Here is a 26,065-nt window from a genome sequence, read left to right as displayed (position 1 = left end):
TCACAGTTGCTGCTTCTCCTGTATTGTTGTGACCACAGTGAGCGTTTGCATTTCCCTCAGTCCCCACAACACCATAACTGCACCGTAAGATGGTATTTTTCGTGATTAGGGTGTTATCCACTTTTTGCGCTTAAGAACACGATTAATGCGGAAGTGTTACTGCGCACAGCAGAGGAATAGTTCGGAGATGATGATTGTATCAACGTGACTCTTCACGCTGTCATAAAGCAGCATCTGTGAGTTAACGGTTTGTAGACAATGACATTCCTGAAATGGACTGCTCTGCTCTGAGACTCGAGCTGAGCCAGTGGACATCTTTGGGATGAGTCAGAACGTCGACTTCCCTCCAGACCCCAGTGTTCAACATGACTGCTTTCTCTCAACATGACTACCTTCGCTGGTTTCGGCTCTAGGGGAAGAATAAACTTCATATACTTTCTTCATATACTTTCAGACACGTCATTGAAAAGTGTCCCCAACAGATTACAAGCCGTCATAAAAGCGAAGGGTGGTCACAACCCGTTCACTGATAGCTGTCTGGATGCTTTTGATCAGATAGTGTACGGCATCTTGCACTGGAACCATAGCATTCTTATTTACGCTGGTTCAGAAGACGGTGTTTTCAAGTTGATGCACACTGGTAACATCTCTGACTTCCTTGACGAACTACGTCCCGCCTCCTTCCTCCTTTCCCACCCACCAGCCACGCGTCAACATACCATCACCTTTTTGCAAAGTGCCGCAGAAACCTGAGAGCTTGATATCTGACAATGAAACAGCAACTTCTATGGTATGTGAAATAAGTAATTTACATACATGGACAAAATTTCCGTATGATGGTAAAAGTTTTGAAACTCTCCATATTTTTAAAAGTTGAGCAGCTTGGTAAATATCATGTTTTAAACACGAGAAGGTGGCCGAGCCGACTTCCTCTACACTGTTCAATCCTTCCGACACACTATGCGCATCCAGTGCTCCCTACAACCACTTTCACAACAGTTCAAGACATATTGCGTGCCCTTAGGAAAGTTCAGGATCTCTAACATTTATGCACACTACCACATTTGCTGAGCCGTGGTGTTCTCGTTTTACTATTGTTATGTATATCGTATTCCTCTGTTTGTTGCATGTCGAATGAAATTTTTGGAAGAACACCTAAATCATTCTTTTATTTTCAATGTTGGTTCATTTTGCATATTTCTTGTACCATAAGAAAAGTGCCACAGAATCAATGACGAACACATCACTTTCTCTTATGATAATCTATAGGTACTCATCAATCGTATCACCTTTCCGAAAAATGAAAATGTTCTTTACATTACAGTGAATAGCGCAGATTAGAAAGGCTTTGTTGCGGAAACTTCGTACACAACTGAGTGCGGTGTTTTCCTTTTCATTGCGTTACGTTTTTGTTCCGCTCTGCTTGCACTTCAAATGTTCGCCGCTAGGTGACAGTAGACCCGTAGTAGCGAGTTTGGCAACCATGAAGATGGCTGATGGATCCACTATTTTAAGGAGAAATAGGCCTGGGACAAAAGCGAAGGTGCGATAAGTTTTGTGTGTGTCGTTTCATTGTTATTTTTCATACATTGGTGGACGAAAGAGATCTTAAAAGTGTATGGTTCCTGTCAGTTTATCTTCGTAATTCGTGTACCTGAGAATGAGCGACTACGTTCCTGTCAATATGAACTTTCCATGTGAAATGTTCATATTTAAGCAGTTACTGTGCTCATTTACAGTACTGTGAAGTCAAAGCTTGCAGTATATTGTAAATAAAATTATCCAAAGTGGCAAGTTAAAGTCAGACGCCAGGAAACTTAAGTACATTTCAATTTATGCAGCTGCGTTGATCTGAACATTAACATATGCCTTTTTATAAATTGTAACAGCAGACATACTACATCGTATACTCTGTCTGTAGGATTTCAGTCGTTGGCCAGATGAACCGTTCGAAGAAATGGATAGCACACTTGCTGTACAGCAATACATTCAGCAACAGATACGAAGAGACCCAGCAAATATTGATCTTATTCTCACCCGGCCAGAATCGCAGGATGAAGGCGTTTGGAAATACGAACACTTAAGGTATTTGTCACAACTTTTTCTTCTCACTGCGCATGTTCGCGTTGTAATAGTAGTGTTGTCAGTACCGTAATTAGTTGACAGACGAAAGTATCTTGCATTAAAAACTAAATACATCTTAGTTGGAAAGAGTAATTTGCATAGGTCAATTGCACCTAAGTTGTTCATGCTTCCAATTGTGTTATGTGGGTGCTGTATCATTTTATGCGTAGAGACTATATTAATGTTTATGTTTTTAATTACAGTAGAACTAGCGGAATGATGTTTGTTTTTAAGCTCTCAAATTGCTGAGACTCCTGTTTGATTTCTTAGTGTGTCCTGTTTTATCTTGCAAAGTGAGTTAATCATATGAATTAACCTGTTACACATTGTCAACATTTGTGGCCGGTTCATGCATAATATGTCACAAAGAATCGTGAAGTTTTGTATGTCAGTTTAGTTAAGTATGCAGTTGTCTCAGTTGGATTGAGATGTCACCTCCAGTAAATAAATGACATTCGTAACTGCACATGACAGGATCTAGTGGTACAAGTTGTTAGATTGGAGATAAAGATAAGGTAAATATAGTGCACTACTCTTGAAATTATAAAACAAATTATTCGGATAAATTTTTTGCTACACGAAGTATCACATTTCTTATTGTTACAGTCAAAATACTTACATGCCTTAGTAACACAGTTAATCTAAAAATACAGACATGCTGAGGAACTGGATAATGATATTATCATATGTCAGTAGTCAGTGCATGTACTGCAGTAACTTCACACACACACACACATGCATCTTTACATTTTCCCATTACAACTATCATCTAAAGTAAATGTTGGAATGTTTTTGGTCTGATTGAGTCTCTCTCTCTCTCTCTCTCTCTCTCTCTCTCTCTCTCTCTCTCTCTCTCTCTCTCTCTCTGTGTGTGTGTGTGTGTGTGTGTGTGTGTGTGTGTGTGTGTGTGTGTGTGTGTGTGTGTGTGAACTTACCTCTTATGTAATGTTACAGGCAATTCTGTATGGAGCTAAATGGTTTGGCAGTTCGTCTTCAGACTGAATGCCATCCAGAAACATGTACACAGATGACAGCTACGGAACAGTGGATTTTTCTGTGTGCTGCTCACAAAACTCCAAAGGAATGCCCAGCCATTGATTACACGAGGCATACGCTAGATGGAGCAGCTTGTTTGTTAAACAGTAACAAGTATTTTCCTAGCAGGTGCAGTATGTTGTCTGTTATTATTTGGTTTGTTTTATTTTTTTTTTTCTTTCTAAGTGCTTCCAAAATTAACACGTTTATGAAATATGTCAATTTGTACAGCAACTTCAGTATTATTGTTGCTGTCCTGGGGGGGGGGGGGGGGGGAGGGGGGGTTAGGAAGGCTGCAAATTAAAAAAATATTTTGGGTGTAACCAGATAAGAAGGCTGAAAAGGCTTTTATCTTGTAGTAGATAAAAACAACTTTTGGCGCAGAATAAGTTTTTATTACTGTATACCTGCCTTGCATCCCTTCAGTTGTTTTTATGAAAATGTTAGAATGTATTTCATTTCTGATTGTTCTGTGATGTGTAATAAAGACAGCATTTTTCCTTCTTTTGTGGCATAGGGAGGTCTGTTGTACTTAGGTAGAAATAATGTAGAAAATTTGGTAAGAAAGGTAGTGGAACAGTGCGTTTTGGTGAAGACAGTAAATGAGCCACTCATCGCACTGTAGCAGCTGATTCCACCAAAACTGTGTGTATGGTGGGTAAGGTATTCACTTGTCAGAATGAATATTCTGTCACTAGTTGACTTGTCTAATGTGTAGGAAAGATGTTGATGCCAATTGAGATGTGAAAGTTTCAGGCATTCTTGCTTGATTATGGCCTACCAGTTTTACTGGAGGGACGTTCTGCTTCCTTGAAGTAAGCGTCTGACCTATTCATCAATAATTTCTCAATGCTTTGGCATTTCTCTTGCCACTGCAGAGTCTGATCAGTGCACTCAAATGTTAAACTGATTTTTCTACTTCGCAACTGTTACAATGTTGATAATACTGCCATTACTATCCGCATACTTTTTCTTTACCGCTTCCAGAGGGGGGTGCGGGGAGCGGAGAGAGGAACCGGCAGCCAGCCTTGTGAATATCGAGGGGAGCGGTGCCGTGCGAAGGGGGTAAGCTCCTCCTCGCTAATGTAGTTTTGTTGAAAAGATAAATGGGGCACACATTATCTTTTTGTGGAGCACATGTAAAATTTAAAACAGACTAACGGAACAGATAAATGCTTTTTTATTTTTTTATTTTTATTTTTTTTATTTTACTGAAGCTGCAAGCATCCTTTAAATTTATATACACTCATCATGGTGTAATCTGCCATAGAGTAAACACAGTTCACACAAAAATACGAATGTAGAAAGAGTCATGAGTGCTGTTGTGGCTGCTACTGTGCTTATGTAACCAGTTTTTTGTTGACAGCATTGATATTATGCTCAGTCACCGGTATCAGACTAATACCCATCAGAAGCTAGAAAGCAGAAAGGTAAAGAAAAATTATGTGGATAGTACTCCCACAGCCATTTTGGTTACTGATACTTAGTTTTTAAGGTTTTTGTTATGTGTTTTAGGTCCTGAAACCCGTATTTCTAAAATAGTTGGATCAGCTGACTGGTCATACATGCATATTCACTTGCAGTATACTAGTTAAGGGAGTGGAATGATTGTCAACAAACAAATTTAATTACAAGTCTCCAAGCTCTAGAATTTTTAAATCATTCTCTTTTTTTTCCACAGTATGTTTCATAATATGGATATTACAAGAAAAGTGTTGTTGCTTTAGGTGAACATGTTTCTTTGCTTCATTCAAATGGCAAATGCTGCAAGATGTTATGGCAGCATTCTTTTTCCAAGCTTGGTCTAAGTTATGATTCACGGTGAGCTGACAAAATTTACCTGCTCATGCGATCTCAGCATGATTGTGGGTGCATGGTGTATCAGTCTGCACAACTCTTATTTTAAAATATAGGATGTGGTGCACCGTGAAGGACTGTGGTTGGCTGCAGGACCTTTAGAACCTGCCCCATATCAAACCTTTGGGCTGAGGATAGTGAACCACCACTTCATGTCAGGTGACAACTCCTCATGAAGTGACAGGCCTGTAAGACAAGACACTATCCATACCATACACACCTGCACACCATAGCATTGCTCAGCCTCTGATGGAAAGGCTATTTCATACTTGACACAGTGACGTGGCACTGTGGGACTCATGCGAGGCATTGGCCATAGAGGTAGGTGTGGCTGGTTTTAATGTTTCATACCAAGGCTGGAGCTGATCTCCATCTTGGCTCCTAAATAGGTCCAGAATTATTGCAGGCTTGATGAATTTTAAGAATAATTGCACTACATATTTTATATTTTCATCTTTATTTTTCAATATTTTAGATAGCTTCATAGTTTGAGTTGTTTACACTGCTGGTTCCAAGTGAGGGGATTCCACTAGCTTTTCAGGCATATTCCCCGACTTTGTCATCAGGCTTCACTTTCTCCGTGGCCAGAATGTATTTTCTGCAGAGTTCCATGTGATCTTGAAGGCACTGGAATCAAACCTCTCCCTGCGGCTTGACCAACCTCCTCTCAGTCAGCTAGGTTGCATATTGGGCACTGTCATTTTAGCCATCGCCATTTATTAAGTGGCGGTCCCCCACCATCAACAGTTCACCGTTTCCTGCCCAAGTGCCCTTTTTTTAACCACGTACGTTCTAATGTACGTTTATCATATGAACTATCGATCGTTTCAGTGAATGATGCACAGGTTATTGGCTGTGTCTTACTTTTTATCCATTATAACAATACGGTGAAGGACATTTAATCTTAAGTTCAGGACATCCGTTGTCTCTACAGTGTGTTTTGTTGACTTCTCTCAGAGAGAAAGTCCTTGTTCTCTGCTCTCTTTCCTTTCATCATTTGGGCTTAATGTGTAGTTGCTTTTAACTCCTTTTTCGTATTAGTGTTGTAAGGTTATGAAATGGGCGTGTATGATCTCAGTTGTTTTGTGCCCTGAAATAAAACAAACTGAATTCATTGGAGCAGATGAGACATCTTCAGGACAAAAACTTTCTCCATCTGCTTCAATACCCTGAGTACCATACAATCGTCGCAGCATGTGTACACAACAGAGAAATATGTTCAGTAAATGAGTGCCCCATTGTACGTCCTATAGTGGTGGGAAAGCAATGGGGAAATAAACAAGCCATCAAGGACACTTGCAGAGAGAATTGCGTGACACAGTGTGCCATTCTCCTCCAAGCTGTCACTTCTCTGGAGAGCTGGAGTCCAATGCAGTTGTGGGAGGAGGACTGACTACCATTGACAGACTATAAGCTGCAGTTGGTGAAGCCCACTATCTGGCTATGGCATTCCTCATGCCAGTCAATCAGGGGGGATGAGGTGACCTTGACCTGACTCCATATTGGTCGCTGTCCCCTAACACCTGGAATTTTATGTGGTGTGAGGGCACCCCCAGTCTGTAATACCTGTGATGTGCAAATCAGTATATGCTGCATATTAACAGAGTGCATTTGTTATTGTATTGTGGGAGGACAGAATTGAATTTAGGTGGGAGTCTGCCTTCTCTTTTAGCTGATGACGAGACCAATGTGTTGAAGGTTTTAAAGTTTCATTAAGTTTCTGGACCCCAGCTGGAATCTTTAGGTTGGAGATTTCAGTCTATTACAAAGTAGCTGTCTCATCCTTTTAGTCCAGTGGTCAGCCAGCCACAACTATCTGGTATGCTATTCTGGCAAGTAATTATCACTATCTGTCTTAATACTTTTGTTGTGAAGAGGTATGATAGTAGCATATTTCAGCTTCTCAGGAAATGTACCCTCTGCTGGTGCTGAGAGGTTGTCTGGCCCCAACCTTCAGTAACATTCTGTTGGCATTAAATGACAAAGTCATAGCCATTAAAATTGGTAATTGCAATCAAAATCATCTAACATTAAAGGGTGCTGCTGTATTTTAACACAGAGGGAAATTACTCATTTATGAAATGCAATACATGTAACATGGACATGGAGAAAACAACTAAATCAAACTTAAGAGGTAGGAGAAGCTTAATAGTCCTTAAAGTCTGCTCCTGGTAGCTGAGTTGTCAGTGCGACAGAATGTCGTACCTAACAGCCCGGATTCGAATCCTGGCTGAGTCGGAGATTTTCTCCACTCAGGTACTGGGTGTTGTGTTGTCCTTACCATAGTCATTTCATTCCCATCGACACGCAAGTCACTGAAGTGGTGTCAACTCAAAAGACTTGCACCAGGCAAACGGTCTACCCGACGGGAGGCCCTAGCCACACGACATTTCCAATTCCCCCCAAACCTTCAGTAATATTGCGCACTAATAATTTGCAACATTGTTGAAGTTCTCTGTAGACTACCCAATAATATTGGTCTTAACAAATGTCTGCTTGTGTCTGTGCGCGTGTGTGTGCGCGTGCGCGCATACCTATCCTTTTTTCCCCCCTAAGGTAAGTCTTTCCGCTCCCGGGATTGGAATGACTCCTTACCCTCTCCCTTAAAACCCACATCCTTTCATCTTTCCCTCTCCTTCCCTCTTTCCTGGCGAAGCAACCGCCGGTTGCGAAAGCTCGAATTTTGTGTGTATGTTTGTATTTGTGTGTTTATCGACCTGCCAGTGCTTTTGTTTGGTAAGTCACATCAACTTTGTTTTTAGATATATTTTTCCCACGTGGAATGTTTCCCTCTATTATATTCAATAATACTGTCTTTCGGATGGTAGATGGTAAAGAAGCTGATGCTGTGATAATTCCTCTACTTTGTTGCAAGTTTAAAAAAATGGTGTATGAAAAATTGGTTCAAAGAGTGTCGAGTTGTTAAAAGCATTGAGTTTGAATGGAAAAATAGATTATATAATATTTTTTGTGTCGGTAGTCCAACATTTTTATATACTGCTGGAAATGGTTGTCCTCTCACACAGGCATTCCGCACCTTCTGCCATTGGATTTCTTACAGAATTCTCACACACTGGTGGAAGTAATTTCCGTGAGTTCCCTAAACCTGTCGTTTAGCCAAATGTGGTGCTACATGGTTGATCAAACTGAGACAATACTAGGGCTTTTGCAGTCGCTGTGTAATTATATGCTGGCAAGGTGTATACAACCCTGGGCAGCCAGGAGATCCGGGAACGTTTTCATCCGGGAGAAAACCAGGATAAACCTGGGATTTTTTCATTGTTTTAGTTTTCAGTTAAATGTTTGTAATTTTGACTGGTAAGAACCGATACTCTACCAAAGAATATTACTGTATCTCCGTACTGCAGAATATTTCAACAATTAAACATAAACGAGAGAAAAAACAAAAATAACTTAAATTGCAAAGCATGTGTGCCAATACGACGACGATACACAGTGCTCGTGCAAGTGTGTACCAACAACAAAATGTGTCAAAGACTTTAGGAAGACTATGCAATGCTTCATAACTACAAATTGCCTCCGATGAGTGTGAAGTCACAACTGTTTACATTAGATTCATTTTAGCAATTACGAGCGGGCACATGCACAGTTGAGTCGCGTTTGAGTAGTAGATTCTCCCACTTCTGGCTACAGAAATGTGGCTGTTAGATGTGCAAGCAATCACAGCTAGATGCTACCAGGAAAAGGGGGCACCAAATTCATATTCTTGTGGGAAAGAAACTTGTTTCACATAGCGCCTAGCATCTAGCACACATTGGTCTATCGATTATTCGTATGATTTTGAAATGCATCCCTGTAGGTTTTTGAACACATTTTAACTTGATTTCTGAATGAATCATTAGTTGATTTTTGAATATGTGCATACTGTACGCGATGTCTCTGTCAGGAGAATCCTCGTCCCGTCTAGAAATGAACTTTCTCCGCAGACAAAAGGGAACTGGATTACACGAGCTGAACGGAGTAAAGCCGATCGGATGAATGCCAATCGCTGTGTGATTATGTAGTTGATTAGGTTTGCAAATGTTCAGCGTTGTTATAATTCCAGAATGAGATTTTCACTCTGTAGCGGAGTGTGCACTGATATGAAACTTCCTGGCAGATTAAAACTGTGTGCCCGACCGAGACTCCAACTCGGGACCTTTGCCTTTTGCAGGCAAGTGCTCTACCATCTGATTTACCAAAGCACGACTCACACCTGGTACTCACACTTCACTTCTGCCAGTACCTCGTCTCCTACCTCGTTGTTATAATTATTAGTGAAATTCCATGGATTCAGACTACAAGAGTGGAAATAAACCACTGACAGGAATAACAGGTGAGAAAGATTACGTATTATCTTCTCGGTGTATACAAGAAAATGAAATTTTGACAGAAAATTTTTGGCCAGATCGCTACACTAGCAAGGACCAGTTGTGCAGTCCCTGGCTAGCAGCCACTCAAGTTCTATTCTGGAAGTAATGCGGAAAATGTGTTGTACGAACATGTAATAACGGCTAACCAGAGAATAATTGGGGGGTAACTAAACCTGTGATTCTGGCAGAGTTGTGAAGTTAATCGGCAAACAAATTTTGACAATGGCAGAAATAGTTACAGAATTCTTGATGACAAGATTGTTTGTTAGAATGAGGAGGAAGAAGAAATGGGAACATCACACATATTATGGAAGAATAATATGATCCCAAATTTATATAAAAATTTCGTAATACTACTTTTCAATCTCTTGCTTGAGAAACTGGTGTGTATGAATGAAATGTGAAACTATTTCCTAACACAAAGCTTTTTGCTTGTAGTAGGCCTTATAGGCATTTGATATTGGTACTTAATGAATTATATTCTGTCATCTTATAAAAATGACCATTTGTGCCAAAACATTCTCGTTTATTTGGTTTGTGTTACAAAATTGCTTCAATATTAGCAAGGCCTATTTTGTTTTACTAGCAGACAGTGACAAAATAGATGTAATCAGATCGAGAAATCACACCAGTCTTGGGTATTTTTTGTATTAACAGCTTTTCAGTATTAGATAACAATATTTTGATACCTCATGTAACAAAATGTTTGACGAACTTTCATGAGGTAATAGATTCTTTCACTGAAAGGAAAGCATGCCATGTAAAGCTGTAGCAAGATCAGAGAGTAAAAAAAAATGCTAGAAGCTAAGAATTGAAGGCATGTGTACTTTCTTGCTTGTCTCTATTGGTTTTATGTATCCTGTATATAATTTTATGTCACACAAAACAGCAAGTTATTAGCTAATAGACAACGAAGAGTGCAAATTTTCCTAAGAGTTCTTGTTCTCCTGATTACAAAGAATCCCATTCGCTATTAATTGCGAGAATTTTTTAATAAAGAAAAAGGAGGGGCAGGCTGTTAAACGGGCCGACTGGGAACAGGAGGGGCACCACAGGACATTTCAATTTCCACTGTCCTGTGTAGATTTGATGGCATCAATTATAAAATATACACATTTCAATTCCACAGAGCGAAATACAGTGATCTTCTATAGAAGAATGCTGTATGAAGAGGCGTGTCACTGCACTTTGACACACTTAAGACCAGGGGGAATAGTCATATTCCTTTGACTGTATGAGAAACAAAAAATTAGAATAAATATGTAAATAAACTGTGAAATGAAACATTCCCTAGACTGGTCTGAAGCCAAGATCAGCCCATTAATACTTGAAGTCGAATATTTATAATTTTACTTTATATGTGTACAGATAGATTTCATTCACTTCACATCTATTATTTGTTTTAAGGTTAACTTAAATAGTATGATCATATAGTACATAACTAATAGTGCATTTCTTCATAATAAGTTGTGATGTAGAACATGTCATTTTTATAACGGTTATGCACAATTAATATAAAGTGGTGTCACTCTTGACTTGCTCATCTCACACCAGGAAACCATTGAGTTGTTTAAAGAACGGAGCTACCAAGTATAAAACAGAGGCAGATTCAGATGTTGCTATTTCGACTGCTCACTAACAATGTTCAGGAGGATTAAATAATCATAGTTACAACCACTCTATTACTCACGATTAAACACACTATATTTATTGGATTGTGTGTTGTATGATGATATAATTTTCCAGGTACGTTCACTGGAATATTTGGGTACTGTCTGCAAAAGTTTTGCAAAAAGAGTTAGTAGTAAAGAAGTAATAAATCAAAACATCATTCCTGATGAATTTTTAGTACACAAACACCAAACATTATTTTGTAGGATATATTGGCAAGAAAAAATTACAGATAAGTTTATAACTGTGTGTAAAGTTTTTAGGAAATCACCAAGTCCTCTCATTCTCAAATACTGAATTAACATAGTCTGGATAATTTGCATATCATGAGTTGCAATGCCTCAAGACATATACACAGTTTCTAATTATAATACTTGACTGTGTTCAACATTTAATGTAAGATTAGACCTCTTAAAGAGTAGATTATGACAGCACTTTAAATTCTTAAGTTCAGTCAGCAGTTAAAATGGAATTTTTGTCATGGTAGCCACTAGATAGCAACTTGCAAATGGGACCGGGTGGCCGTGTTAGCCATTTACTAATATACATACCTTTTTGGCATATTACAGATACTGTTCTTATGTTTACCTTAAATTATTGAGAATCATCCACGTATCATTAATTAAATAAACCTGTACCAATGTGTTGTGACATTTGTTAACTGCCAAAATAACATTGTCTTATGAAATGAAACTTTGCTTTGCCTCGCCTTCCATTAATAATGTCATTTCTACAGAGATAAATTCAGTTATTTATGTGTTTCATATATTTGACAGGAAATTATGGAGTAATAATGCATTTAAAGTTTAGATTTTTTGTTGTTGTGGACAAGATGGACCACTTGGAAGTTTATGCTACTCTCAAATGAAATATGTGTGTTGAGATGAGAGAGAGATTTGTCAGTTATGTATTGCTCATTGATGTATAAAAATGAAATCCGTATAGATCACAGTTGTTTTGGTTTATAGCTATATGAGGTTTTTTATTTCTAGTGAGAAACTGCTGGTCTGCCACTAAAACACAATGCAATTTCTTTTAAAATAAAGTTTGTCTTTGTGTTTCTTAATGTTCCAAATTCGTACCGGTTATTTTAAGAGATTGCTATCGGTGTTACTATTCATTCAAAGGAAAACAGATAACTGATACCCTTTGTATGCTTTGTGTGTGAAAGGTGAGGTGTGAAGATCGAGATGCACAGTTTATGGCTACATACTGCCCACTTACTGATATATGTACAGGGTTACACTTCAAGCATTGAGATCAAAAAGGAGATGTCACTTAATTGATGTTCTGGGATATATTGAAAAAGTGTATAATTCTGAATACTGTTACCCCCAAACCTTATAATTAGTCCCACAGACTTGTGAGGAAGAATGCAATGTTATATCAACAATCTGTAATCATAGGATGAAGGCAACTAATAGAAAAAGGTAATAGAAAATGGCTGACATATCCCCTTTTTGATTTAAACAACAGTCACTGTACTGAAATATTGTATAACGAAACAAAATACCACATCTAAAATCAAAATATTAATAATTTCAACATGGTCATACGCATGTAACATGGGAGAGTTAATTCCACATATTTTACTTATTAAACAACCCTTTTTATATTGACATAGATATATATTCATAAATATGTCACTATCAGTCTCTGTCCCAAACTTCACTTGGCCACATTCATTGGCACCATCTCCACTAGTCAGCTCATTAATGTCTCATTGCCTTAGAAAGCTATCAAAATACTCATGAAGCTGCAAAGGGATAACATCAATCATGCGTGCAATAGCCTTCAGTTTCTCAGGTTTCATTAGAATGATGTCCACGTATGTTTTTGACATATTATGGAAATGAGGGACTGTCCCAGCCTTAACCAGACGAAAATCATATTTCACCATTCCACTGCTACTGGGTGAAACAGACTCATTTTGGCTGGTCAGTGTACCCAAATAGTTTTTAATGTGTAACAGCCTATTTTTCTCCTTTCACAGTTACAGAGTTACTAAAAACTAGATCTAGCTGTTTCTGATAGTCAAGAAATGCATTTCATGTGCGTAGTTCAATATGCATGTGTTTCCTTGCTTTCTGTAGTACTTTGAATCATTGGTGGGGAGTATACACTGTGTCCTGTTTCCTTTTCCTTAGTTCCAGACTTCTAAAGTCCCTATCAGAAGCATTGTAGGAATGCCCACGGGTTGGGAACATGTGGAAAACATTGGAAAATCTACCACTAGGAACTAAACTGTACCAAAATTGAACCATTGTGTGATTCCTAGACTGTTTTGTACTGGAATCTGAAAATGCGTACGTTTTCACACTAGAGGCCACATGCTTAGTTGTGAGTTCACCAATACACACACTCTAGAGGACGACCAAAGCCATAATTGTAATGATTCTTGAAATAACCTCCTTGACTCGGTGTTTTGTTATGCCATGGAGTGCAATAAAAGCTTTCTTGCATACTATAGTTTCCTTGAAGCCAACTTTAACCTGCAGATACTAGTGAATTAGTATCATAAAACAAAAATCTACATAATCATAATACTGTAACCCTATTAAATATATGCCTTTTTACAAAACGTGGATCAAAGTTGTACATAATTTGGGAACAAAATGGTTAATTAACTAATATTACAGTTGTCATGTCAGTTACCGTATAATAATAGTTTGCTATCCTTCCACAATTGATAATGGAATTTGAGCATGGTCTCCTTGCTTTTGGAATGAGGGGAAGAATGTGAGCACTCAAGTATCTGCCCTGTCCAACTTTGTTGGGCATATTGTTGAATTCTGTCAACAATAGTTCCTCTGTAAATAGATATTAACGTATTATTAACCTATATACTCAGCAAATAACATGTTTTTTACCAATTTCCTGTATTGCAACTAAAACATAAACTGAAACTTTGTGTCCATGAAAGTAATTTATATTCACATTTTAGTACAGTGTTTCTACACAATTTGCCTCTGCTACAGACTATTACATTATGTAAAGAGAATTCAAACAATGAACATTGTATGACTATTTACCTGCAATCTGCACCTGTTTCCCTCCTAGGATCAGTTTTTGCTTTCCAGTTGGTATGCTCCAGACCCTTGACTTTCTTTTGTTTAATAACATTCCTCTTCCACAGTTTGAGGTGTCTTTTCTTCCTTCTAAATTCTTGTCAATCATCTTCGGATTCATCTGACAGTTCCATCACTGAAGCAATTTTGAAATCTCACAGCTGATTACTGCAAACCGCTACAGTGCTGCCATCACACCTCACATTCTTTTGTGCAGTGTAGAGACTTGTCTCCTTGACAAGTCCTCTTTCTGCACGAAACATAATTTCAACCCTGGTTTTGACAGGCAGTGAACAAGTCCCATTTTAGAACCAACAGGTGCGGAATCGTGTGAAAATACAAACTATAGTAATAACTTATATATCCCAAAAATTATGACAAGCCCCGTTTCTGATCTCAATGCCTCAATTATTGAACGATGTGAAAAAACCATAAATTATTTACAAACTAAGGCTTTTTATTCATCATGTAAATGTCACTACAGATATTCAGATTTAGACTATGAAATGTTCAGTACGGCTGCCATCATTGGTGATGATGTTGTGCACTTGAATAGCGAAATTCTGCATGACCCGCCGAAGTGTTGGAGCATGAATTCTATTGATGACTTCCTGAATGGCTTTTTTCAACTCAGCAATCATTTTGGGGTTATTGTTGTACACCTTATCTTCAATATAGCCTCACAAAAAGGAGCTGCATGTCTTCAGATCTGGAGAGACTGGTGGCCAATGGAGTCCCATGCCAGTGGCCTCTGGATACCACAGAGCCAAAATGTGGTCCCCAAAGTGCTTCCCCAGAACATCACTCTCCTGCATTGATGGGGTCGAGTATTGTCTTGCATGAACCACATCTTGTCAAAATAAGGGTCACTTTGGATAATGGGGATGAAACCATCTTCCAAAAACTTCATGTACAGTTGGTAATCGCCATGCCATCAAGGAATATTGCACCGAATATTCTGTGACTGGACACTGCACACCACACAGTCACCTGTTAAAGGTGAAGAGACATATCAATCATGAATTGCAGATTCTCTGTCTCCAAATGTGTCAATTTTGCTTATTGATGAACCCATCCAAATAAAGGTGTGCTTCATTTCTAAACCAAACCATATTCACACCAAAGTCCTGTTCGTCAATTCTGTCGACAATATGGTTGGTGAAACACAGCTGCTGTTCCATGGCCCTGGGACTTAATGGCTGATGAATTTGAATTTTGAATGGCAATAGATGCAGGTCTTCAACAAAAATTTGTCACAGTCTGTCCCAGTTGATTGCCACCTGATGTGCTGCTCATCTGATCTATTTCCCTGGTCTGTTTTGAAATGCAGCATGCGTCTTTTCAATGTTTTCAGGTGACTGACATTGCCAACACTTTCATCGTGAACACTGCTCGTTCTCTCAAACTTGTGAATCAAATTCTTGATTTTTAGCAAAGCACATTTGGACCGTTGTCTTCAGCTTGAACTCTGTTGAAACCTTCCTTTGAGCCAGAGTTGGGCTGTTATTGTTCGCATAGTAGGCCTTCACGAGCTCAGGCACGCTGTACGGTGACATTTTCACATGCAATGTCCTACAACAAGAAGGCGTGCACGCATGCACATACTAATTCCCATCATGCCTCATGGCCAACCTTGCAGTTTGAATGTCCTAATGCAAACTGTTCAGAAGTTATGACTATTTTATTTCTTATGGCTAAATAATTATCATGTATGTACGATATCAGTGTATTCAAAAGAAAACAGCTTTATTTTGTGTTTAAAAATATTCAGCTGTGGCTAAGGTATTTTCTAATTGCACATTAGCAGAGTTATAGAGATGTGTAGTTTTCTTTTATTCTTTTTTATTTTTTATTTATTTTTGTTTGTTTGTTAGATGAAATATGCTGTATTTGTGTAATACACACGTTAGCCCTGATTAGTGGCAGTATATATATTCAGCACGATTTCTTGCTCATGATCAAAATTTTTAGATAAATTTTAATCCTGTTTGTGACTTTGTTCATTTTCTTCAGGGTAAGCATCAAGGAATCATCAGTTGCAAAACTTGGCTCCGTATGTCGTAGAGTATACAGGATTTTCTCACATGCATACTTTCATCACAAAACTATATTTGATGACTTTGAGGTAAGTCATAAGCTACTTACCTTAATTACTTGTATATCACATTATCTGTTTGTTTTGTTCAGTTCTGATTGTCAGGTACAATTTATTTATCTCATAATAATATGTTCCTCGTGCAATGTCAGATTCTGTTTTGATCTTTTTTCCACTAACATTTAACTTGGCAAAATTTTACCTATTTGTACGATCTATAAGGTACCCTGTGACAGTTACGGATGTACTGGGTGCACACTCATGACAAACATTGCTCTTCACCCAGAAGGAGAAATGCTGATTTAGGAATCAGAGGAACTGAAAAGGAATTGCCTGTCTTTTAGAGTAATCTTCTTGTATTTCGTGTTCATTTCAGAATAATTCAGAAAAGTGTGCTATGAAACCAAGATCCATTAAGTGCAGTTTTATTCTGCATAAAAAAGAATTGTTGATATATTATTTCGAATGTGTAGCCCTTCTGCACGAAGTATGTGTTTGCCTGACTATAAGATAGGCTTTTTCCTCTAGTTTGTCAGCTAAAAAATACAGTGTCTTCTTACATTTGTGGATTGTAGCTCAGATGGCATACAGATTTAATTTGACAATTTCAGAAGAGTGTGTGTGGGAACTGATGCAGCAGGTATGCCAAACACTGGGATAAATATTTGAAGGCAAGCAGCAAGCTGACAGCGAACTTCATAGTGCCACCAAGTATGAGAATGCATCCTGCATACATTGGTTTTTGTGAACATCTGCCACACCCAAACTGCTATTTGCATTGATCCAAATGTAGTTGTAATTGAACTGGCATTAGAGATTGACAAACACTCAACAATATTATATATTCCCACAGGCAACAAATTAATCTGGCATAAATATGTTCATGCAGAACATTTTAAACACACAACTACAAATGAAACAAGGTGTTCAGCGATGACACCAAGGCTGTTAATGCTCAACAGCAACATACGATGGACCAAGTGCACTTTTAACTCTTGTGTTCAGATTTGTGCAAATTCAGCAGCAGAAAGCTGAGAGGAAAACAAACGATGTTATTCAGTTTGTTTTGATTGTTAAAGAACAGTATATTACAGTGATCAATAACAGATGCAAATCACAGCCAGGATTCCTTTGAGAAATATGGTTCTAAGAGTGTGTAGTTCACAATTGGGAAATATAGACAGTTTGATATTAATTTTAAGCTAATGATGATTGATGTAGTGGCTAAAACAGTTGTGCAGCTGGGAGAAAAACTGTTACAGAAGCAAAGATCTATACACAGCATCAGACGGAAAAGAATTTAAAGAGCTACAGTTACACCCACCTACCTTTCATGGTACCAAAGCAAGATATTTTATGACTTGGAACAGCATATTTTACCTGCTACAGAAACTTAACGAGTTTTGATTACTTGAGAAGTTATCCAAATGAAGATACTGGAGATTAAAGACTTTTTCAGTTGTGTGTGACATAAGTATCGAAGCAGGTATGTGCTGGTACATGACAATGATGATGAAGAGGGCAGGGTTTATGTTACAGTGAAGAACACTATCTGTGGTGTGATGGAAAACAACTTCATTGTCACATACAGGGTGATTCTCATTAACATTTAAAAACACCCAAAGTGATGTAGGTGATGCTGAGACAAGTGATTTAATATAAGACACACAGGGCCACAAATGTCACAGAGTATCCCAAAAGTGGATGACAGCTGTTGAACATGTGATTGTCACCAAATAACGTACCTTGCTGCATGTGGAGCAATTGCCCTATTGATCCTATCCTCGCCGGAAGGGGTCAGTGCTATGCACCACTTCACTGATCTAGTGTTTTTTGAACACCTACTTTAAATGTAAAATCCACAAATTTATTGTCCTCACTGTAACCAAGCAAAAGCTGTTACTATTGTGTGTTCTTTCCTTTCCACTCTTCGTTTTTTGATTATAGGCCTTATATAGTAAAGAACATGTAGGTCATTTACTGGTAGCAGTGCAATTTGGAAAACTTATACTTACTGACTTACGATGCTATACGGTAGAATTTTGTTTTACTGTACTTAGCAATTAACCACCGGAGACCATGAGACTAATACAAACAATAAGAAATCTTACATCACTGTAAAAACCTAACTGTCTAATGCAATGCAAAAAAAAAGACCATTCCCTGTGAGATGCAAAATTCAAGTCCTGAAGCGCATGTGCTAAAGTCATGCACTTTGGCCCGATGCTCCACCATTGTGGAACTGGACTTAGGATGGAATGATCAGGTGCAACAAGCTCCACTGCTGCAAGTGTGGTGAGGTACCTCATATGATAACATCACATATCCAATATTTGCCATACACTTATGGGATATTTCCCAACATTTGCAGTCCCATGTGTCTTATACTAAATTACTTAGCGTCATTTATATTGCTTTGGGTTTTTTTAAATGTTAATGAGGCTCACCACATTTAACATTGACCAAACTTTGTTTCATTTTGATACACTATTAAATTAGATTCTTTCAAGGGATACACAGCCCAAATAATAATTCCTGGTGGTATGACCTAACAGCTTCAAAGAACAGATGGTGTTATGAACAGTCCCTTCAGGGCTTACCTGCAGCTTAACAGTTAGTGGCTTCAAGGACACTCTTAACATAATTTATAGTGTGTACAATCACATACATGACTGTGACAATGTCATACTTTAACTAAAGTAAATATGTTAAAGAGAAGAGGATTATATTGATTCAGATTTTAAAAAACTGACATATATTGAAATATAATTACCATCTAGGTCTCCCCCAACCCCTCTCTCGAAATAACCAGGACATATTTTCAGAACTATAGAAATGAAATGCTGACTTGCAGTGCCAGTAAACTTGTATTTTTCATCACTTCAAAAGTCATGTTGACATTAACAATTTTTTTTAAGCCCAATAATCATCAGCATATTTGCTCAGTAACTTCATACCAACACTTCATAACTTCACAAACACTACCTAGCTCGTCTTTGCACTGGCCCCTGTGTAAAAATGTAACAATACATTTTGTCAGGTACATCACTAGATTTTATTTATTTATTTATTTATTTAAGAAATGAATTTCCTACATCAACTGTTTTTCATATCCATTTTATTTTATGTACTGTGCTGTTTTGGTTATGTAGCCATTCTCAAGCAAAATTTTTAACCTGTTAACTACATCCTTATTACTGGTATCTGATGCTAAGTATTTTGTTTGTACCTTTCAAATGGCATCTCTCACCTTCCCCACTTCTTTAGTTTCTTGATTGTGAATGCATGTTCTGATAATTACTGTGTTTGTAATTAGTGAGAATATGATTTGACTGCTTTAGTCGGCTGCAAAACAACCTTTCTCAATGACGTCAGCTGTGTGTCATTAGTAACTACTACCACCTGATTATTGTTACCTAAAAGTGATTGGAAAAATTGGTATCATCATGCACTGGTCAGTCATGTCAGGATGTGTTGTCGTAAAACACATTTAATTTACTTTCAAATGTCGTATGTGGTTGTTTCTAGTGCCAGAACAGATAATGTACTTCAGGAACTTGTTATAAAAGTTTCTTACATTTTATCACATTTTCCAGTGCACACCAAATTGTTTGGAAAGTGAATAACAATTACTGATACATTTATCTAGTGATCAGATTTGGTTATTGGTTGCTGAGAGGTACAGAATTATTTTTGCTGTAAAATTAACTTTCTTGATTATCCACATATACTTTAATCAACATGTTATATGTAGTGTAATGTAAATTGAAGATAAAATTTCTGTCTTTTTTTTTTTGTTTTCAGAATGAAACGTACCTGTGTAGGCGATTTACAGCATTTGTTACAAAATATAATCTCATGTCGAAAGATAATCTCATTGTTCCAATCCTTGAAGATGAAGGCAGTGGAGAGACGGATGCTTAGGAATGCAAATAATGGAGATCGTGTGGATTATAGAAATGGAATGAAGGTTCATGGCACGAGGCCTAGGTGACCGAGCAGTGTGTTGTATTGTACCACACTGATGAAGTATGATCAGAACACATTTCTTGTGTCTCATTCCTTAGGAAAATTGAAAGATATGGTGACCATTCTTCTTGTATTTAAAGAGAAAGCATTCTTGTCAATCCGTTGGAATATAACCCAGATGACTTTCGTAGGTTTCACTACTACCCCATGAAGAATGTGTTACAGAATCTTCTGGCAACTGCCATGAACTGGTAACATTATGCAATACTCAGCTATTTATAATATAGCTTCAGGTAGGAGCTGGTGACTATACTTTGTATACATGCGGCAGGACCAAGTATATCCGGCCATTATGCCTTTTTGGTGCTGTGCACCACTCATTAATAATTCTCCCTGTCCTGTCTAGCAGTTAGAACAGGATAGAACTAATACAGGTACTTTCACCATGTGCTGTCATAATTTCATAGGGAAGAATGTCATAACATTGTAGTCACATTCATTCAATTTTATATTTACTCTTTGTTTGCTGCTGATATGACACTTCATTGAACATAAGTTGATCAGAATTTAGGATAAATTTATTTATTTATTACATGTTGGTATAATAGATATGAGATCATACATGTCAGTCACATAGAAACTAAAAGTTTTGCAAAGTTCTGTGATTTGCTTTTACTTTCAGTTTATTGCCAAAGTTTTTATTAGTCATTGCCTGAAAATACTTGTGTACAGAGGGTGAGTCAGTAATAATCTGCATCCATTTCTTTAATTAGTAAAAGCAACTGAAAGAAAAGCATAATCCAAGAGTTTTTCATTTTCCTTCCTGCTTTCCAGCATGCTTGTGTAACAAGCCAGATGCTGGTATTTACTGCCAAATAAACCATTGATTCTCCCTTCATCCATACATATTGATAACTTCCAGCAGTAGGTATTTTTTAAATGGAGCTAATAGGGGATAACTAAAGGGATTCACTATGAACTATGTATTCTGATTTATGAATGCCACAGAACAGAAATACATGAACAAATTACCATAGCTCTTGAGATTGTGTAGATTATATTTTTCTACGTACTCTCATTCATTCACTCACTCATTCTGAATTGGTCAGAATAGTGGCCCCAAAAATAATAGATAGCTTAAAGATTGAACTCTGTAAGCTGTTGCAGTATAAACCTCATATGTCTGTTATTTATAATTTGAAACATACGATTAGAAGTAAATTGCATTCTGTCGGTTAGTTTGTTAATGGCCACTGTTGAGGTTGGTTTGTTCTCTATGCATGTGAAAACATTTTGATTCGATGAAGGCCTTGTTAGAGCGACTTCAGTTACTGATGTACCTTTGGAAAATAATGAAGGAGAAAGAAAGAGGGGAAGTGTGTTATTTATTTCTATTAACAGTCAGCTCAAATTATTAGTGGTGATATTCACAAAGGAAACTGAGTGATGCTTTTGAAATTTTAAAGCAATGAGGGAAGTGCCATATATGAAAATGTGCGTGTTAAAAGCAGTGCTGTGAACCTAAAGGACTGTAATAGAGATGTGGAGAATTAATGACTCACCATCATATTAGGGTTTTTTCAGCATATGTGACTGTGTCATTTTATTAAAAGTTATTTCATAGTGTAAACACATTTCTTTAAAAGTATACTTTGTTAGTTAAATCCAGTACAGCACAATATTAAAGCTACAGTTGAAATATACATTTGATATTGAATATAAATACCAGTTCTTTTAAAAATTCTTTGGAGTTCTTCATATTTCTGACATTGGCATCTCGGAGCATTAGTCGAGCATACACATCTGTGATAAGCTAGAGTTGTCAGATTTGTAAGTCAGTTATTTATATTCATTTTAATAGTTTTTGTTTCTAGGTGCTCTGTATGAGCTAGTTACAAAGGTGAAAAACAACCAATAAGAATAAGAAATAATTGCAAAACTTTATGTGACTTATCTAGTTTTTTAAATTTTACACTCTTTTTGATCTCTATACAGTTCTCAGTACTGATTCCAACATATGTTTTCAGCAGGCACATCTAATTTTATAAATCCCATGTTATCACAAAAATCTTCATGCATATAATTTTATTGTACATGTGTATGTTTATATAAGTAACTGTTAACATATTTTTTCAATTCAAATGTACATGTGTAGACAAAATTGTTGGTACAACTGACTCCCCTGTAAAGAATAACTAATGAATACATATTGAATTCAGTTGGTAAAACAATTTGATACTGATTTCATTATCATGAACATTCTAAGACCTATGCGTGTTCACTGCCTGAGATGTGTAGGTGGTAACTTAATAGGGACCAGTACAGACTTTTCTTTCTTTACACTATTTTTAATTTTTTAAATTTATTTTATGTAATAAATTCTTTCACAGTGTTGATAGTGATGTGTAGTCCTCCTTCATATTTAAGTTAGTAACTTCCTTTCCAGGTACTTAGCTCTTCTGTAATTCAAATGATATTGGGAAGACCTCCACAAGACTTGGTGGATGAAAGATGCAATGGCTTATTTGCCTCATACTTTCTTCAGTGAGATTTCACCCGTTGAATGACAGCTTCACTATTGTTAAGCATTTGTTATTCTTTTAACAGCACAAATATTTATCGTAGATATTACCATGTTTTAAAAAACACATCATATTAAATGAAATAGCAAATTGCTAATCATGTAAGAGTGTAGGCTATTTTTGACCATTAGTGGCTTAAAATATAACTACCCATAAATTCTATCATCTCTTTCCATGAATATGAATTATTTAAGACTCCTACAGTTTAATGGAAAGTAGGGTAAAAGCTTCCCTTCAGTGCATAGGTTGCAAGATACAGTGCTGTCGGTAATGCTCTTAAGTTCTGTAAATGGTTTTATGTTGTTATTTACCATATAATTTCCTGGCACTTTCACAACCAAATTTGTGATTACTAAATGAAGAAGATACTTGTTAGCCTTACAAAAGTAACATAGTCATCAGCTGATGGATTTGTTTGGACAGTTTTGGTATTTTTAGGCAATGTTTTGCATGCATACTGTAACTGTTCAGGCTCTTTGTATGAGTCATTCAGAATATTTTCTCTCCTCCAATGTGTTCGGAACTTTTGGTACCAGTGCACATTGCTTTACTCGTGTTGTGTGTGCTATAGTGGTTAGGTCAACATCTTGTGGAAGCTTGTAGTGTTAACAGAAGGCTAATTTTCATTGACTGTTTTTGAGAACTCATTTCTGCCAATGCTAAACCTACCCAACAAGTTTATAGTTCCATGAATGCCTAACCATGGGGTACCCACATGAAGACCTATCATCAGAGTTCTATCCACATCCTCAGATGATAGTATGTCAGATAAAAATCTGATGATAGACACAAGTTCATCTTTAGAGAATGAGAAGTCGGATTGTATTTACCAAAGTGTTCAGATGTGCTTAGCAGTGCTAGAAGCAAACCTGGGCAGCCCTCGGGAGCCATATATGTGGCACAGGGAAATAGTGAAGTAACGAAAGACCAACCACAAGCAAAAGGCAATCTTCAATCAGGCCCCAGTGGTGTCATAATTACAAATGATTCTGCAGTATTCGAAAAGAGATACAAACATTGCAGGTGCAGCAGACGATGCTCTAGTACTGTCGCCTAGTCGTGAGGGGCTTGATCTGGATACAACAGCTGAGTAAGCCAGAAAAATGATGAGTATGTGCCATCACTGTCTACATGACAAACAGCTCGTCAGGCCAAACTCGTGGCAAGTTAAAGAGCCTTGAGTAGTCCTTACTGCAGCAGACCATTCCGTGCTGCCTCATCAGGCAATGGTGCCCCTTAGCTCTCCCATGAGCAGGTACGGTTTGGGTGGGCAAGAGGTCCTGTTACACTGCATTTCTGCGCTGATCTTTTAAGTGCATGCTTGGGCACATCTGACTTTCGGAATCCTACTATTTATTAATGCTGTGCACCTCAAGAAAATGGGTTGTCTCAGTGCCTTTCGTCGTAACATGCGTAACACAATCTAGTACAATATTCTGTATCACTGGGTATCCATGCAAGGAAGCGACTTATTGCCACACTGAAGGGTGAAGCACGCCAACAGATAAATTTGAGGCAAAAGAAAGGTGTACATGGGGCTTATGTGTGTTCTTCATATACGTCAGTTCCGATTATTACATGTTTCATGCAGCTAATTTCAAATTACTGATGCAGAATAACATTCACCTGAAGCAGCATTATCAGTGAGCTACAAAGTTGTGCACGTCATTGTTACAAATGGACCCCATTTCTAATGGGGCCTCTGAACAGATAATGTTTTTTGGCCATTATAGAGTGCTTAATGCCAAGAGAGGTAAATAAAATTAAAGAAATTATATTTATCATTGACTGTAAAAATTGTTTTCATTATCACAGTATTGGTCTTATGGGCATTATCAAGTGGCACCAGCTTACTACTGCAGAAAAAAGTCTAGAAGATTGTGTTTGCCTCCCACATTGGCAACGTATCTTGAAAGAATTTACATTGTCAATTGTAAAGAGAACAATTGAAATTAAATTATGATATGCATAGGCAGGAAGTTGAATGTCGGAACAAGTTTATGACTGGTGAAAAATGCTCTGTGCACTATTTTACTTTCAGTAAGTATTGAATATGCCTTGTGGGGAAAAGTAGGCTGCTCTACTATTTGAGCAAGATTTCCGTTTATAATATTATTGTGTATAATAGTAGGACAAGAAATGTAATAGGTTATATTCGAGATGAAACACAAGGAGCGGAGGGGCAAATAAAATCTGCATAGCCATAATGATGTATCTAAAAGATGTTGATTGTAATATGACACATATCGAAACCATGTCTCTGTATTGTGAAAACTGCATTGGTCAAAACAAAAATAAGGAAGTCCTTGCATGTTGCATACATTTCTAAAATCATTAGAACATATAAAACAAATTAATCTAAATTATCCCCCCAATTCCCTCCCAAATGGCCTTATCATCAAATTATCCATCTCCAGCTGCCATCCCTTCTTCCACGATGACCTTCACCTGGTCAGATTCCGCCAATCCTTAGCCATCACCAATGCAGTCGTGCATAAACCATATCAACCAAGCGCAAACCTCTTTGCAGTACCTTCTCTCCATCCGCAAAATCCTCCTGCTATGCAATCACAAATTCTTGAAACCCATAACACACACTGAAACTATTGCCCTCCAAGAACTAGAGCAACATGCACAACGCCACCTCAAAAAACTCTCTACCCTGCTCACTTCTTACTACTGCCTTGGAGTATCACTGTCCACTCCCTCTACAACAACCTCCAAACCTCCTCCACATCCCCTCATAGCTGTCAAACTCTGCCTCGCAGACCTATTACGTTTACTCCACCATCCAAAACTGCTTCCCACCACCACACAGAATCCAGAACCTAAACAGACCCAAAACAGGCATGAACCTTTCCTCCAGAAGCCTTAGTCCCAATATCTGTCCTTTCCAAAGGCCTCACCTTTTGCCCCACTCCCAAATTCAACCATGCAGGACTTAAGACTTTCTCTCGTTCTCCAGGACCCTACAGTGGAAACACTTTTCGCCACCAACCTTGCCAATAGGATGAACCAAAGACCAATGTTGAACCCTACCAACTCAGTTCACTCCTCCATCCAACCATGACCTACCCCCCTCTGCCCGCGCTGCCCCCAAATCACCTCCTGTTAACTTTCCAGAATTTCTTAACCTTGATGAACCGTGCGTGCCTCAACATCATTCCCCAAATCCCACAACATACAAAGTAATCGTACAGTCGCAGACAGAACCGCAGTCCACCATCTAAAAACTGATCACAACCTTATTATCCTACCTGCGTATAATGGCTACACCTTTGTTGCTTTTAA

General features: G+C 37.8%; 1 protein-coding gene across 1 annotated transcript; it reads left to right on the top strand.

The window, feature by feature from the left end:
* The first annotated feature begins 1,425 nt into the window (after positions 1-1,425).
* On the top strand, positions 1,426-22,586 carry LOC126354209 (MOB kinase activator-like 4). Its single transcript, XM_050003667.1, has 5 exons — positions 1,426-1,543; positions 1,922-2,085; positions 3,079-3,288; positions 16,142-16,253; positions 20,028-22,586. Exons 1-5 carry the CDS (start codon positions 1,484-1,486, stop codon positions 20,145-20,147), a joined length of 666 nt encoding a protein of 221 aa, XP_049859624.1. The 5' UTR covers positions 1,426-1,483; the 3' UTR covers positions 20,148-22,586.
* Positions 22,587-26,065: the final 3,479 nt, after the last annotated feature.

The sequence above is a fragment of the Schistocerca gregaria genome, chromosome 3 (assembly GCF_023897955.1).
Source record: "Schistocerca gregaria isolate iqSchGreg1 chromosome 3, iqSchGreg1.2, whole genome shotgun sequence".
Taxonomy (NCBI): Eukaryota; Metazoa; Arthropoda; class Insecta; order Orthoptera; family Acrididae; genus Schistocerca; species Schistocerca gregaria.
Note: the sequence above shows the minus strand (reverse complement) of the source record. Positions and strands in the feature narration are given on the sequence as shown.

Excerpts from the sequence above, each read along its gene's own strand:
- LOC126354209 (XM_050003667.1), top strand. The coding sequence starts at position 1,484 with ATGAAGATGGCTGATGGATCCACTATTTTAAGGAGAAATAGGCCTGGG. Across the intron at positions 1,544-1,921 it reads GGCCTGGGACAAAAGCGAAG|GATTTCAGTCGTTGGCCAGA; the intron begins GTGCGATAAGTT and ends CTCTGTCTGTAG. Across the intron at positions 2,086-3,078 it reads TGGAAATACGAACACTTAAG|GCAATTCTGTATGGAGCTAA; the intron begins GTATTTGTCACA and ends GTAATGTTACAG.